The following is a 16947-nucleotide window of genomic DNA, read 5'->3' on the forward strand; positions in this document are numbered from 1 at the left end:
CATTTCTGACTGTTTTTCCTCATATTCTTCTCAGCCATCATGTTGGCGTCTACTGCCATGTATGGGGGGACCTCACTAGCACATTCCAGACTGAGCTTCCCCCACCCTTGGTCTGGCTTCCTTGTCTGCACTGCTGCTCTGATTGCTCTCACCACAGGCCCTACCTCTTCCCTATTTCTCCTTCCTCCAAAGGAGTTCTAGTTCTCCTACTTTTTAAATCAGAATGTGCCTTGGACTCAGCGCCAAGTTAAGTGACCAAGCACAGATTCGGCCAATGTCTTTGATGCTGCATTTTGCACTTGCACCTTCATCTCTGACTTCAGCCCTCCTCTCAAGGTGTATCCCAGCATGTTTTAAAAGGAAATAGCTCCAAAGAAAGTAAAAATATCAAGATCCCTTATCCATAGGATGTTAAAATAAAGTCGGCTCAGAAGAGGAAAATTAGCCTTTTCTTAACAAAGTATCAAAGGCACTGTAGGCATGAAGCACGTAGATAAAGTTGGACTGAATTGTTCTTGTTGTTTTTATATGCATGCCTTGATGGGCATATTGTGGCTGCATAATCCCAAAATTTATCACCCCTGTGGTTCTTTAACCTTGTAGTGAGAAAAATACATTTCTGGTCATTTGCCAGTGTTAGGAATTTCTGATTCTAATATCCAACTTAGTATTAATTTTTCACTACTTTAAATGGCTAAGAAATTATGTTTCAAGTTGGATCCCAATACCTTTAAACAAAATAAGAATAGGAATTTTTCTGTCAAATTATGTCTTTTTCTCTTTCCTCCTTTATCCCTAAATAGAATTTTTCACATAAATACATTGTGCTTCTTATCAAGAGCTCCAGGTTGGTCCTCGAGAAAGCTTAGACACTTAACTGCAGTAATGAAATAATATCTGCCCCAATTTTTAAGCAACTATTGTGTGTATGCCAATCTCTGTACAAAGTATGATATTTTACATACCCTAAATGTATTTTTTTTTAAAGACAGGTCTTGCTCTGTTACCCAGGCTGGAATGCAGTGGTGTGATCTTGGCTCACTGCAACCTCTACCTCCCGAGTTCAAGTGATTCTCCTGCCTCAGCTTCCCTAGTAGCTAGGATTACAGGCACACACCGCCATGCCTGGCTAATTTTTGATTTTTAGTAGAGATAGGGTTTCTCCATGTTGGCCAGGCTGGTCTCAAACTCCTGACCTCAAGTGATCCACCCGCCTCGGCTTCCCAAAGTGCTGGGATTACAGGCATTAGCTACTGCCCCAGGACCACTAAAGGTAATTCTTAAACAACCCTCTGAAGAGTGTAACCCCCAAACGGCCCTCCCCATTTTACAGATGAGGATCCTAAGGTTCAGCAACTTGCCTGAGTCCCAGTGTGGGAACAGAGCAGAATTGGAAGCCAGGCAAGCTTCCTTGTTCACGCTCTCTCCCCTGCAGTCCTTTTGCCTCCTGGGTAACGTGGCTGTGTTTCCAGGTTTTGCCACAATCTCTTCCTACCATAACAAGCACAACGAATGTGAGCCTTATGTTTTGTGCTTTTTGTCCTGTTATTTTCTACCTATAGAAGAAACAAAATATTTGAGGACATTACATATGTGGCTTCATCATTATGTGTCAGTCATGTGCTGCCACATATGGAACAGATGCTGTGTGACTGCCAAAAGTTGTGTCACGGCACAATTAGAAATAGCCCTTTGGAAGGAGGTAATGGTATTTTTTTAAAATGTAAGTTTGCTACACTTTTTAATATTATATTCATATACATTTGTATGTATCTTTTATTTTATGTATATTTAGGTATATTTATTTATTGTATGTATATTTACATATGTGCATATATAAATTTACATACTTATTTTATGTATATGTATGTATATTGTATGTATATTTCATTTTATGTGTATTTTATTTTATATATTTTTACATAATTTTATATCATATATTTGTATGTGTTTTTATAGCTGATGAAGAGTATGAAGATGGAATTGAAAGGACGTGTGACACTCTCCTTATGTGCATTGTCACTGTGCTGAACCAGGGCCTCAGGAATGGCGGTGGTGTGGGGGACGTGCTAAGAAGGCCATCGAAAGATGTAAGCCAGAGTAAAAGTATTTTTTCAAGGAGCACATCTTTTTTTTAAACCTTTCTTCACAGCATTTGTAATTTGGTTTTGGTTTTCAGGAAAATATATTGTACCATTTGCTTTAAAAGTATAACCATGGCTGTTAAAGCCAATTAATTGTTTGCTAGGATTACATAGCTAATGTACTACAACTCTTTGTGTGTTCGTAGAGTGGTGAAATGTTTCCAAGTTAATCTGTGTATTGTATTACAGCAATGAAATCATGACTGCGAACTTTATATAGGAGTTGATTGTTACACAAATAACATAAACAAGGTTGCCTCTTGCCTATCAGGTTTCTTGAGCATGAAGATTTACTCTTTGCTTCTGCATAGGAATAGCCTCCATCATTTATCTATGATAAATATAACATTTGAGCAAATTCTAACAGGATTTCATATATTAAAATGGCAAAGTGGAAACATTTCTCACTAGCTGCAAAATCTCAAGTGCCAGGCTGGGAGCTTGAAGAATCTTAGCTCTGCTCCGGCCAGTTGTATCATATTGTCAAATCATCTAACCTCTTAACCTCAGGTTCCTCTTCTGTTAAAAAACTGGATTGCCTGGTCTCTAATTTGCATTTTAACACTGTTCATCAGGTAGAAATAAGAAGGAGCTATATATACTTGACCCTGTATGGCCAAGAATAAAGCCTACTCCAGAAATTGACAAGTAGTTAGGTCCTCCTTAGCTCCCCAATCACTGACTTTTGGAATTGACATTTAACTACCTTTTCTGTAATGTCTGGGATAGGAGACCACTGTGCCAAAATGCATTTAGCAGAATGGCATAATAAAGTCCTTTCTAAAGAAAGTGAAGTCCCACCATTGTGGGAAAGACATGTGTCAGTCCTAGAGAAATGTAAGTGGTTCTGGAAATAGGCTAGGAAGTTTTTCTTACAACACTTAAAGTAGAGATGGAAAGTGAGCCTTATTTTTCCAACTTGGGATACTATTTATATTCATTTCACAAACGTTTATTGAATATACTCTCTATGCTAGACAGTGTGCTCAATCACTATGCCTAGTGTGATTTTTTAAAAATATTTTTATTTCAGGAGCCCTTGTTTGCTGCCCGAGTGGTTTATGACCTTCTTTTTTATTTCATTGTTATCATTATTGTTCTGAACTTGATTTTTGGTGTTATCATCGATACTTTTGCTGATCTCAGAAGCGAAAAACAGAAAAAAGAAGAAATTCTAAAGACAACTTGTTTCATCTGTGGTAAGTGTTCTGCAGATGCTAAAATAATAGATGAATAGACTGTTTGCAGGAAAGAGGGGCTAGAGGGATTTTTATTTTTCATGCTTTCGGAAAAATTATTTCAAAATGAAGGTTGGATAAAATTCAGATTATGTAACTGAGCATTAGACTGGAATTCTCTGCTTCTATAAATAGAGAGAGGAATTATACCCCAAAGCTATCCTGTCATTATTTCTGTGATTTACATGATTCTCTGACTATAGAAATGTGATGCAAAATGCCAAAAGGTTTCACCAACTGGCAAACAGGTTTTTAATCACAGTAGCATATTTATTATGCAACAGAATCACATTTAATTTTGTTAGAATATGAATCCAAATATGATTTTCCAGCATCTTGAACTTCTACTCACCGACATCACTATGTTTTGGATTCTGAACTGAGCCTTCTCTCTGTTTGTTTGTTTGTTTGTTATTTTGAGATGGAGTCTCGCTCTGTTACCCAGGCTGGAGTGCAGTGGTACGATCTCAGCTCAGTGCAACCTCTGCCTCCCGGGTTCAAGTGATTCTCCTGCCTCAGCCTCCCTAGTAGCTGGGACTGCAGGCATGTACCACCACGCCTGGCTAATTTTTGTATTTTCAGTAGAGCTAGGGTTTTGCCATGTTGGCCAGGCTGGTCTCGAACTCCTCACCTCAGGTGATCCACCCGCCTTGGCCTCCCAAAGTGCTGGGATTGCAGGTGTAAGCCACCGCACCCGGCCCTTCTCTCAGTTTTTAATTTCTCTCTCTCTCTCTGTCTCTCTTACACACACACACACACACACACACACACCACTCCCCTCCCCTTCTCCTTTCATCGTCTCTCCTAGTGCACACAGCCTTCTCCTTCCTTCTCATTACCCTCATCATCCCCTTCAGCTCTGCCCTCTTCTCTGTACCCATCACCTCTTTCTGGCTTCAGTTGTCTTTGTAGTTGGTCTCTCGGCACCCTAGAATCTATCCTCTTCTTTGGGTGATCACCCACTCTAGGTTTCATTCACCCTCCTTGTTTCCACGTTAGGCTGAAAAAAATCTTTTGGTGATAGTCACAAAACAAGCCTAAGGGTTCACTACAACGTTACTGTATGTAACAAATTGGGTCCTCAATACATTTCATTCTCTCCTTGCTTCAACTTTTGTTGAGTGTTTCGTTCACCTCAATGTCTCTCCAAACCTTTTCTACCTTCCTCCAACAGTTGTAGGTATACCAGGTAATAATGTGTAATATTATGCTATATTCAGTGGAAACAAATAGAAAGCAGTCATTCCCTGTTCTGGGGTGTTCACGATCTATTTTGGGATACAAACACAATAAATAGCCTTGATATCTCATGCATTGAAGGAAATGGTAGAGAAGTCTACAGGAAGCTGCAGGTACCCAGAGGAGGGATACCTCTCCAGCATGGGGTAGGGAGTGAGAAAGAAGAGTCAGGAAAGCCTTTAGAAGAGATGGTGACTGAGCTGGTGGTAAAAGGTGAAAGGGAGAGGTTTCTAGATCAAAGTGAGTACAAGCAGAAAGGCCAGGATAAGCAAAGTCATGGAGGTGGAAGAACAGTACAAGGGTCTTCACTTACTCTAAAGCAACTCAGTGTTGCTGACGTAAAGTTCAGAGCAGGGCATGCTAAGAGATGAGGTTGGCCAGACCACGCCTGGCCTTTTATATTAGGCAGTTTGAACTTTATCATCTGGACTTACAGGGGAAGATGAACCATTAAAGAATTTTAAGTAGAACACTGCAGGGTCTATTTTTTTTTTTTTGCTTTAGAGCACCATGGCAGCTTTGGGAGGTCATTCATCAGGAAACAGTACCAGAAGCAGAGTCATCAGGTAGGAGGTCATTACCACAGTCCAAGTGAAAGGTAACGAAAGCAGGAGAGTTAGTGGTGGCAGTATTAAGGATAGAAGGCAGAGTCAAGAAATATTTAGGAGATCAAATATTTAAATCTTGATGCTTAGGAAAGGATATGAAAGATAGCTGGGATGCCCAAATGGATGGTAATACTAACAAGTGATTGAGCTTGAGAAGAGATGAAAAAAACAATTTAGGTAGGAATATGCTGAGTTTAACTTTGAGAATCCTGAAATTGAGTGTGTACTGATCCACCCCAGTGGGATACAGCACAGATCAATTCATGAGTCTGAGCCTCAGAGATTGAGTCTTCACTGGAGACTATAACTGGGGAATCCTCAGCCTATGTGTGATAGTGAAATCTGGAGTGTGGAGGAGGGTGTCCGAGTGAGAAGAGAAGCAGAGAGACTACAAGTGGAAAGCCCCAGCTTTGAAGACTTAGGAGAGAAAGAGGAGCACACACCAACAACTCAGAGTACCAAGTTAGAATGGTGTGAGGAGAAGCAGGAAGGGGTGGCCTGTGGAAGAGAGGGGAGAAAACAGCTTTGGAAAGAAATGAATTCGTTATCAACTCTGCCCAAGCAGAGAAGGCCAGTAACATGACCTAAAAAGCCTACTGGTTTCTCATTTAGGAGGCTTTGGTGAATTTAGGTAGAGTGGATTGTGCAGTGCTGAGTAGAGATTTGCTAGAAGGAAACTGAGAGAGATCAGGAAGAGGCTGAGAGGACACTCCATCAACCTTGGAAGATAAATATACCTCCTCCTACCTTTATAGAAAAATAACCCACACCCTGTATTTTTTTTCTATTTTTCTCTTTATGTGACAGCTATCACCACCTCCATTTCTTCACAATAGATGTATGTGTGTCTCCTTTCTTTTCTTCTCAGCAGATCCTTTAGCCTTTCCAAGGATGATCCTCTCTTCCCTTGGGTCACCTCACCTGGAGCTCTGTCCTCTTTCAGCCTTATCATAAAAAATTTTTTAAATGATTATTTATTGAATACTTACTACATGTCTGGCTTTTCACTTAGGTATTTCTTTTCATTTTATTCTTAAAAAATGAATACTATGTATGATGTATATTACCACTCCTTTACAAACATGGAAACAGAGACTTGGCTCCCATCAACATCCAGTTAGTAAGCAGAAGAGCCAAGATTTGAACGGAGGACTACCTAACTCAAAAGTCCACTCAGCTGTCCTATTCTAAAATGACAAAGTGACAGGTTCTCATTCAAGCATAACCAAGCCCGAGAACAGATCCTGGTGGAAGGGTATAGCGTTATGGGGCCAAGCTGTTGTTTAGAAGGGTGAGTCCCATACAGGAGAATGATGCTGCCCTCAGAAACCTCTCTGTGTATCTCATGGTCTTTCTTTTGCACTGCTTCTTCCTCCATGCCCTTTTTTTCATGGTCATAATCATCATCATGTTGGTACACTACCTCTGAAAGAGATGCTCTTTGAAAGAATGGACCAGAGGCTGGAAGCCTCATTCTAAGACATGATATTGTCTCCTATATTTTAACCAAAAACATGAACAGCAACATAAGTCCATTGCTTACCCATGATTCCTGCTCCTCTAAGCTTTCCCTTCTCGTTCAGAATTCTCTTTGGCTTTTCACAGTTATTAAAAAGCCAGTCACCTATAAATTCCTTTAAACATCACAATAACTGTCATCAACAAATTGAAGTGTTCTTGAATCTCACTGTTAACTTCCCGCTGACCTTTTCTTCTCCCTCTGCCTGCTTTCTCTGGGTCACAGGGTCCTATTCCTTCTCCCAAAACCCCTTAATAGAAGGTTTTGATTTTGCCCTTGACTCCTTGTCTCCTCTCTGTCCTCCTCTTTGACATCACTTTTATGTAGATTATTGCCAAGTATGCATGCTCAGCTCCAACCTTTCCCCAGGCTTTCCCCTCTGTTTTCAGTCACTCACTGGACAGTTAGACAGGCATGTCTTCCCGGCAGCCAAACCGGCCATGTCTGAAGCCAGTCCATCATCCCTTTCTGTCTCCCTCCTCTAGCCTAGCTCTTTATCCTGACATCCATATTGCTATTAGTAATATCCCACAGTGCCTTCAGTTATCTGAGAGAACCGCACCATCATGTTTAGCATCTCCTTTTTTCTCTTCCAGGTGCCCTAGCTACCATGTGCTAATGAACCCACCTTCACAATCTCACCCACATCCTTCCACACATTCCCACAGCCACATCTTAGTTTTTCAGGCTAACCCGGGCTCACAACCCCAAATGGTCTGCTCGGTGTTGCCAGACTAATTTTTCCACTCTGAATTAATCATTTCCTTACTCAAAAAGCCATCAATAACATTGCACAGTCTATAACTCTGTAACTTGAATTTTCCTGGCATCTAAGCTACCCCCACAATCTGGCCCCTTCTTTTTTTGCCTGCCTTCTCCCCTGTCGTTCTCCCATTTATAGCTCAAGTTCCAGGGCAACTACATTACTTACCTTTAACTTCCCAGACTCTCCATGTATTCTTAGTTGTGGGAGAACAATTTCATTTGGAATGCCCCAATTCCTACGCTGTTGAACTCCTGCCCTCTCTCTGAGGCCCAGCTCTAATGCCATTGTTCTAGAAGTCTTCTCCGATCTCACACATCTGACCCTAAATTCCTCACATCACACTTAGCTATATGGCACTGTACATATTTCTGTTGTCTGATCACCTCTGCTGGATGCCATGCATTCTCATATCAAAGAAAATGCATGAACTTTATAGTCAAGTAGTCATAGGTCTACACTGGTTCTGCATCCTAGCTATGTGATCTTGGCCAAGTTTCTAATCATCCTGAGCTATTGTTCCCTCACCTGGAAAATGAGGAATATAATGCCACGGTTTGGTGTTGTAATGAGTATAAATGAGATCATGTATATCAAAATCTCTAGCACGAGGCTTAACTGAGGGTCTGCCCTCAACACATGTTAATTTCTCTTCTTTAAGAGAACCAGATCCATGTCTTATCCATTTTTTTTTTGCTTTCATAATGTGCATTGGTGAACATCCATAAATATTTTCTTAATGAATGACTATCCAATAAGTCAGCCTCAGGCTGATATTGTCTCTATACTTGTCTGACTTATAATCTACAAAGGGCAGATAAAATATTGAGATTGTATATACTGCAGACAACAGGTGTGCTGATTCCAGGTTGCTCCAGATTTTGTTACATGCAGGGTATTGTTTCTGTGGAGTGCTGCCCACAGGAATGTAGGGTGACATTGCAGGATGCACAAAGAGATGTAAGATCAGTATTGTCTGTTTTCTAGAAGCTTCATGTTTATTCAAAAATCTGAGGGAACACTTAAGTAATTTAACCTAAGTGTAAATTTAAATAGTATTTTTATATTAGAACAAATAGAATATTGTAAAATAGAACAAATTCAGCGTGAATATTTAAAATAAAATAGAAACTTTAAAAAAAAATGAATAATTGGCTTCAGGTACTTTTTGCTGCTACTTTCTGTAACCTCAGTAACAGAAAGGTATACATTTTCTGCTCCCTTCCCTTAAAGGACCTTGAGCAGAAACACATAAGAAGCATTATGATAATGTATATCTAGATATGCATTCATTCCCAGAAGCTCCAACCACACAAATGATATAATTCATCTCATATATGTTAGGAGAACTTAGTTACAAGAATGATTTAAATGGTTGGGATATTTGGGGGTTGTGCTAGTAGGCTATAAAATAGTGACTGGTCTAGACATGGTTCCTGGTAAAGTTGGATGTGAAGTTTTGATCCAAAGAAGGACATAGTACCAAATAACAAAGGAGAGAATCTCCATGGTAGGAGAGAACTGGCTCCAGGTGTGTGCCAAGGGACACCCAGAGTAGGACAAGAGGATGTAGATTCTGTGACAGGCAATGGACCTAGTTGGAACTTTCCCAGCCTTGAAGACAATGTCCAGATGTTTGAAAGTGAAACATGACTCAGAAAACAATAGCTAGTGATCCAGAAGGTGGCCCTGGAGGGTGAGGATTAGCAGATGACAGAGCTGAGCAGGAAGCAGAGACACAGATTAGCTCTTGCATCCATATTAATTATGAACATTGAGTTACTAGAGGCTGAAGATCCAGTAAGAAAGAGATGTCGAAAGACCAGGTGTGACAAAACAACAGAATGGAGAAAGGATTTGATGATAGGTCAGAATTCCTATTCTAAGGATAGGGTATCTTGCTGTGGCGATATTATCATAAACTCAGTCATTCAAGTATCATAAACTCAAGTCATTCAAGTTAGAAAATTCAGAGTCATTATTGATTTCTCCTTCTTCTAAATCTATATCTCTAATTGGACATCAAGCCCTTTCAAGTTTTCATTCCAAAATGCCTCTTCAGTCTCTCTTACTCATTTATTTAATTATTCTGTGAAATTTAGTTGCATGCCTACTGTTCTCCAGACACTGCCAGGTGCTGGTAATGCAAAAATGAGTCAGACAGTAAAATGGTAGAGGCTAAGATGGAAACAGGCACATTTTCATAGTGAAGTGTTGTGGGCCCAGAAGATCAAACAGCTGGTTGTGTCTGTGGGAGTCGGTGGTGGAAGTGGGGAAGCTTGAAGAAGGAATACTTGGAAGGCAGAAAAGAGAGTAGATGAAGGTGTCTTGGTGTATTTGGCGAATGATGAGAAAGTCAGCATGACTACAAGAACTGTGCTGAGTGGAATGTCAGTGCATGAGTCTAAGAATGACTTCAAGTTCCCTGGTCAACAAGGACTTCATTAACAGAGACGAAGAAGAGGGCTCAAGAAACACATTTTTGACGAGTTAAGTTTGACATCCCCACAAGCTATCCAGGTGGATATATACAGCAGGCAGCTGGAAAAAGGAATGGAAGTTGAGAAGAAAGGTCAGTACTGGGGATAAAGATTGAGAAAACATCAGCAAGATGATGGTAAAACCGTGAGAATGGATGATGAAGCTTAGAGAACAAGAACTTACGAAGATGAAAGACAACCAGTTTCCCTCTTTTACATTTCCCCCTCCACTGCCCTGGTGCCTGGGTCTTGCATCCTTGGTCTCTTATCCCAATCTTCCGCTGAATCCTGCCACAGGAACAACTTGAAGTATAGCTCTGAATACACTAGTTTCTACTCAGAAGCTTTCAGAATAGGCCGGGCAGGGTGGCTCATGCCTGTAATCTCAGCAACTTTGGGAGGCCGAGGCAAGCATATAACCTGAAGTCAGGAGTTTAAGACCAGCCTGGCCAACATGGTGAAACCCCATCTCTACTAAAAATACAAAAATTAATTGGGCGTGGTGGCACATTCCTGTAACCCCAGCTACTCGGGAGGCTGAGGCAGGAGAATCGCTTAAGCCTGGAAGGCCGAGGTTGCAGTGAGCTGAGATCGCACCACTGCACTCCAGCCTGGGTGACAGAGCAAGACTCTGTCAAAAAAAAAAAAAAAGAAAAGAAAAGAAAAGAAGAAGAAGAAGAAGAAGAAGAAGCTTTCAGAATAAAATACAGATGCCTTAGCTTTGAGTTTAAAGCTTGCCATTGTTTCTGCCAGATGTACCATTTCATCTGCATCTCCAAATGTTCCCTTTCTGCCACACCAGAGTAATTGACATTCCCTAAACAGGTCATGTACTTTCATCTCTGGCTTTTCCATGCCATTTCTCCTGCCCAGATGGCAAAAGAACATGGGCTTTTGAGTCAGAAATATTTTTATTTAAATACTAATTGACTCTTCCGCTAAATAGGGTTATTAACTTGAGCAATTTATTGAATCATTCTGAATCTATTTCCTCACATGCTAAAAGGTCAGATTGGATTATTGTAATTATAATAGCATATTTAGACATCTTTATAGTTGTCAGCATCAATAGATGCTCAATAAAAATTAAGTACCTTTTATTACCATTCACCTCTTCTCCACTTACCATAATCATGTACTGAGGCTGGATTTTTCAAGCTTTGCACCTCTTGGAAACCTTTTAAAATGACCCTCATCAGAGTTCATTTTGCCCTTCTTTATGCTCCCTTGGCAGTTTATACCTCTTCAGAATATAACGCAACGTGCCTGTTTCCTCTGCCGTATTACAGATTGATAGTAAGAACCTAATTTTTATAGCCCCATTACCTTGCAACTGGTAGATGTTTGAATTGAATTCTGGGAAAATCTACTTTAATATTTTCTCTCTTTTGTTTGTTTTTTTTAGTTTGTTTTTCTCTCTTTTGTTTTTTAGTGTTTTGTTGTTGTTGTTGTTAATAGCTCTATTGAGATATAATTCACACATCATATAATTCACCCATTTAATATGTACAATTCAGTGGTTTTTAGTATATTCAGAGTTGTGCACCCATCATCATAATTGATTTTAGAACATTTTCATTGTCCCAGAAAGAAACCCCATACCCTTTAGCCATCATCTGATCCCTAACCTTCCATCTCTGCCTTGGCTCTACTTTTTGCCTCTGTGGATTTGCCTATATTGGACATTTTATATAAATGGGATCATAATATGTGGGCTTTTGCACCTAGCTTCTTTCACTTAGTAGGATGTTTTAAAGGTTCATGTTGTAGCAGGTATCAGTACTTAGTTCCTTTTTATTGTAAAAAATTATCCTGTCATATGGATATACCATATTTTATCCTTTCATCAATTAATTGACATTGGGGTTGTTTCCACTTTTAGCTATTATGAATAATGCTGCTATGAACATGTACAAGTTTTTATGTGAACATACATTTTCAGTTCTCTTGAATATATACCCAGGAGTGGGTTATGCTTCGTTATATGGTAACTCTCTGTTTAACCATTTGAGGAATTGCCAAACTGTTTTCCAAAGTAGCTGCTGCACCATTTTACATTTCTGTTAGCAGTGTATGAGGATTCTAATTTCTCTACATCTTCACCAACACTTATTATTATTATCTGGTTTTGGTTATAGCCATTCTAGTGGAACAATATTTTAGTAGTGAAATATTATTAATTCAATCAATCAGTATTTAATTGAGTGCCAACTATAGGCCAAATATCATTCCGAGCTATTGGGACCATTGGTGAAGAAAAGAAATATATCTGCCCAGGTGGCTCTTATACTCTAGTGGGAGGACAAACACAATACATAATAAATGTAATAAATTTTTATCCAAGTTGCTGGATGAAATAACATTTCTTTCTCCTTTGCTGATTATCAGACAGGCTTTTTCTTACACAACCATTTTACCTCTTTATCTTAGAGATATAATCCAATTTAATTTAATAACTTCCATATGGCTATATTCAGTCTATAAGGAGGTGGTAAGCACTATAAGAAAAAGAGAGGAAAAGGGAAAAGGTGATCAAGAAGGTCAGCAGAAGGGTTGTATTTTTAAACAGGATGATCAGGTTAAACCACATTGAGATGGTGAGATTTCAGCAAAAATTTGAAGGTGAATGAGTTACTTAAAGAGATGTCAGTGAGAAGAGTTTTGTAACCAGAGGAAACAACCATTCCAAAGGTCCTGAAGTCCAAAGTCCCTGTGTTCCAAAAAAAAAAAAGCAAAGAGGCCAGTGTGGTTGCATGGGAGGTAGCAAGGGAGAGAATAGTAAGAGGTAAAGTTAGTGTGGCTGTGAGGCCAAGTCACATAGGATTTAGCAAATACATATTGCATGGGACTCATACTAAAGAATTATTTATTGTTTATCTGAAATTCAAACATAACTGACCATGCTGTAGCTTATCTAGCAACTCTACTTGTAGGTCCTTGTAAGGACTTTGACCTTTATCTTGAGGAGGTGGGGGAGCCATTGTTGGGTTTACAACAGAAGAGAGACACCGTTTCTCTTAGGTTTTTAAAGGATTGCTCTGGCTGCTGTGTTGAGAATGGGCTGTGGAGAGTAAAGATGGAAACAAGGGGGCCTGGGAGTCTATTGCAGTAATCCACATGAGGGATGACAATGGCCCAGACCAGAGTGTAGCAGCAGAGCGGGTGGGAAGCGGTCAGATTCTGGATATGTTTTGAAGGTAGAGCCAAAAACATTTCAACATGGATGGGATGTGCTGTGTGAGAGGCAGAGAGGATTCAAGAATGACGTCCAGGCTTTTGGCTTGAACAACTAGAACAGAGCTGCCATCGAATAAAAGGGGAGAACTGTGGGTGAAGCAGGTTTAGGGAAGAGAATTGTAGTTTATTTGGGCATGTTGAGCTGATTATAGGTCAAATAAGATGAGGCCTAGCCATCAGCCAGCAGAATTTTATAGTATTTTCCATACAGATATCCAATAATGTAAGTAAAAAGTCACCCCTTCATTGGGGACAGATTTTTTACTTATTGTGCTTTATATCTTATTATTTAAAAAAAGGTCTTCAGGCTGGGCAACATTGTGAAGCTCCATCTCTACAGAGAAAAAAAAAAAGATACAAAAATTAGCCGGGCATGGTGGTGCATGCCTGTAGTCCCAGGTACTTAGGAGGCTGAAGTAGGAGGATCAATTGAACCTGGGAGGTTGAGTCTGCACTGAGCCACTGCACTCCAGCCTGGGAAACAGAGTGAGACTCTGTCTCAAATAAATAAATAAATAAAAGGGTCTTCTACATCCCTGAGTGAACTTACAAAAAATGCTTAGAGAAAGAATAGCCAGGGTTGGATTTCAGTTTCCTGGTTTCTTCTTCAGTATCTGAGCTGTAACAACCTAACTGAATCCCAACATCCCACTTCACTTGGCACTCAAATTCATGTTTCCATAGATGTTTTTCTTCATCTCTATTCATTTCTTTTCATCTATTCTCTAACTTTGAGAGAAAAGAATTTTATTATCTAGATGCTTTCTTTACTGTACTTCCAAAGGCTTAAAAATGTGCCCTGGAAATGGAACAGATCACCCCCTGCCCAAAATGCCTGGAACACGGTACCCTAGAGGGCTGGCATAGTCTGAGCACTTGCTGTCCTTAGCGTGTGGACGGCCATCTTCTTTGTGTTCCTTTCACTGATTCCAAGTGGTTTTGAACAGATGACTGTCTCAATTCTTTCCCTCTTTTAATCCAAGTTTCTGGGTAAAATGACATTTTTTTTTCTGTCCTGATTAGCAAGCATACCTTTTCTTGCATGATCATTTTTACCTCTTTTTCTCAGACTTGTGGTACAGTTTAATTTGAAAATTTTGATATGGCTGTATTTAAAATTATCTGCAACTTTTTCATCTATTATAGGACTGTGCATTTCCAAGGATCCATGGGGAAAAATAAATGTTAGTTGGGAAAAAATCTATAAACGATGGCCTCTTTTCTGGAGGTCTTGTGTACTGTGTTGTTTTTAATCATAACATTTTAAATTGGCACACTCTTACTGAAAGCATTTTTTCACAATAATTATTGTGTTTTGTTTTTATGCTAAGAAGCAAGTACTGATTAAATGATGAATTACATGTATTGTGTTGCCTGTGTTTTTCAGGACTCGAGAGAGACAAGTTTGATAATAAAACGGTTTCATTTGAGGAGCACATTAAGTCAGAACACAATATGTGGCATTATTTATACTTCATAGTCCTGGTGAAAGTTAAAGACCCAACAGAATACACTGGACCTGAAAGTTATGTGGCTCAAATGATTGTGGTGAGTGACCAGAAGGTTTTAATTTGTGACTATATTGTATCTTTTAGGCTTTCATCTTCTCTACCCTACCATCCTCCCAAAATATGAAGATTGTAGCAATCATTTTTGTTAACATTTAAATAGGCCTGTCAATCACTGAAGAACATCTACACTGACTAAGTCATTGGTTCCCAGTAGACTCCTTGGTTATTCAAACCAAACTTGAGTCTCCAGTGCACAGATGATATTTCCTGGATTCTCTTCGCAATGACTAGCACCATCTCAGTGATGTTCATCACCTTCTGACATCATACCTTTTATCATTGCTGATGTCCCACTTCCTGAAATCTGGAACTTTCCCATTGTTAAATATGAACAGAAGATTCATAACTTAAGGAATCCCTTGAATTTCCAAAATCAAGAGTTTAAGAAATTGAATTGTGTTTGGGGATAGTATGATGTTCAGTCCTAATGGGAGAGCACTGATTTTCCATCAACACGTACTTCGGATTGATTTACCAATGTTGCTGATGAATTTGCACTGATCCTGCCACATCTAGTTGCTTATAACTCCTCAGCAAGATTAGGACAGAGGATGTGGTTGTCCATGATTTGAAGTTTCTTCTGTCTCATAGAAAATTAAAACAAATTGGCCCGAAAGGGAAATTAAAGTTACAACTTCAGTGTATACGTATACACATTTAGTGAGTATCGTTACATCTGGTATAAATGTTTGCATTTTTATAATTAAATATAGCTATAGATTGGATATTCCCCCCACCCCCCCCCAAAAAAATCTAACAAAATTGTGTTCACCATTTGAGAAAGAGGCCTTAGATGACTCATGATCCTCCTTGCTACTTGGTCCTAAGGAAAACACTTAATAAGCACCAATGTTTGCACCAATGCTGAAGTGTCAGCAAACTTATCATCTGCTTAGGAAGAGACTGTAGTTAGGGAGCAACCAAAGAACATTTTTGGAGGATAACATATTAATAATTATAAGTTCATATAGTCATAGTTTACCTTACCTGTCAATATTTATGTGTCACAAGAGAGCTACATGTAAATTGGATTTTTATATTTCAGCATTTTTCATGCTTTGTTATTAATGACTTGCATTCTACTCTAAGTTGTTTTCTCTGCATTCTTCATTTGACAATGGACAGAACCTAACATTGTTTGTCTTCTCCACTTTTGTCTTTCTGCCTCCTCCTCCTTTTAAATCAGAGGAAAAAGGTAATCATTTTAAGGATATATATTCATAGTCATCATTTATACTTTCTTGATCTCATTTGTGAAAAACATTTTGTTTCTGCTTGCTGAGGGTAAAAACATGTAAAACATTGTATTTAAAATGGGACCTCACATCGCTGTCTTTTTTCAAAGTTTGAGTAAGTTTCATCAATATACATTTATTAGACTCCTGTTATATGCCTTGGATGAATAGATGTTTGGGTATACTATACACTAAAGAGTATGATATATTTCCCCTCTGCCAAGGAACATAGAGCTTAGTAAGAGGAAGGGGGGAATAACAAACCCAAAGTAGAATATGCCAGGTTCTGCAAGAGAAGTCCAAATGAAAACCTGTGAAGGCTTCAAGATGGAGAGTGGCATCCAATGAGAGCAGATGAAAGGAATTGATGGGGGGTGGGGTGGCAATATGCCCGAGAGAGGAGGATTTCTGTAGATGGGGAGTGTCTGTCTACAAGAGGGAGTAGCCTGAATAAAAGCATAAACATGAGACACTTGGACACTCAGGGGATCGTGAGTTGCCTAGTTTCACTGGCACATGGTCCACTTATAGGGAAACTCTGAGAGATCTGACAGGAACTGTAGATTGGAACTTTGAATAAAAAAGGTAGGCATTTGGATGTTATTTCATCAACAAGGGGAAACCTCTAAAGGTTATAACTAAGGGAATAATGTGACCTAGGCCAAAAGGCAGGCAGCAGTGTGCAGGCTGGTTTGGAGAGGAGAAAGGAAGTTAAAGATGGAATTTGGCAGCAGATGAGATTAGGGGTGAGGATATGTGAGGGGCAGGGGAAGTCGAAGAGAGCAAGATGAGCCTGAGATGCCAGCCAGTGTGTGCCTGGTCATTGAGAGAAAGGCAGTGGGTCATTTCAGAAGGTATCTTTGTTAGGGAGGCAAGCTGGTCAGAGAAGAATTCTTGTTGATTTTGAGGTGAG

At 39.5% G+C, this 16947-nt stretch overlaps 1 protein-coding gene across 2 annotated transcripts in view; it reads left to right on the forward strand.

Annotated features, from left to right (window-relative positions):
* ITPR2 (inositol 1,4,5-trisphosphate receptor type 2) overlaps positions 1-16947 on the forward strand; it is a 506436-nt gene that overhangs the window by 440014 nt on the left and 49475 nt on the right. The window contains exons 53-55 of one of the 2 annotated variants that reach the window (XR_004665727.3): positions 1563-1702; positions 1960-2090; positions 3178-3316. Coding sequence is in view for 1 of the 2 variants with exons in the window: in XM_003828909.5 (XP_003828957.3) it covers positions 1960-2090; positions 3178-3343; positions 14616-14776 (458 nt within the window). In the remaining variant the exon portion in view is untranslated. Of the gene's footprint in view, positions 1-1562; positions 1703-1959; positions 2091-3177; positions 3344-14615; positions 14777-16947 lie in introns of those variants that run through there. The other variant, XM_003828909.5, reaches the window with a different exon arrangement.

Source organism: Pan paniscus, chromosome 10, assembly GCF_029289425.2.
Source record: "Pan paniscus chromosome 10, NHGRI_mPanPan1-v2.0_pri, whole genome shotgun sequence".
Taxonomy (NCBI): domain Eukaryota; kingdom Metazoa; phylum Chordata; class Mammalia; order Primates; family Hominidae; genus Pan; species Pan paniscus.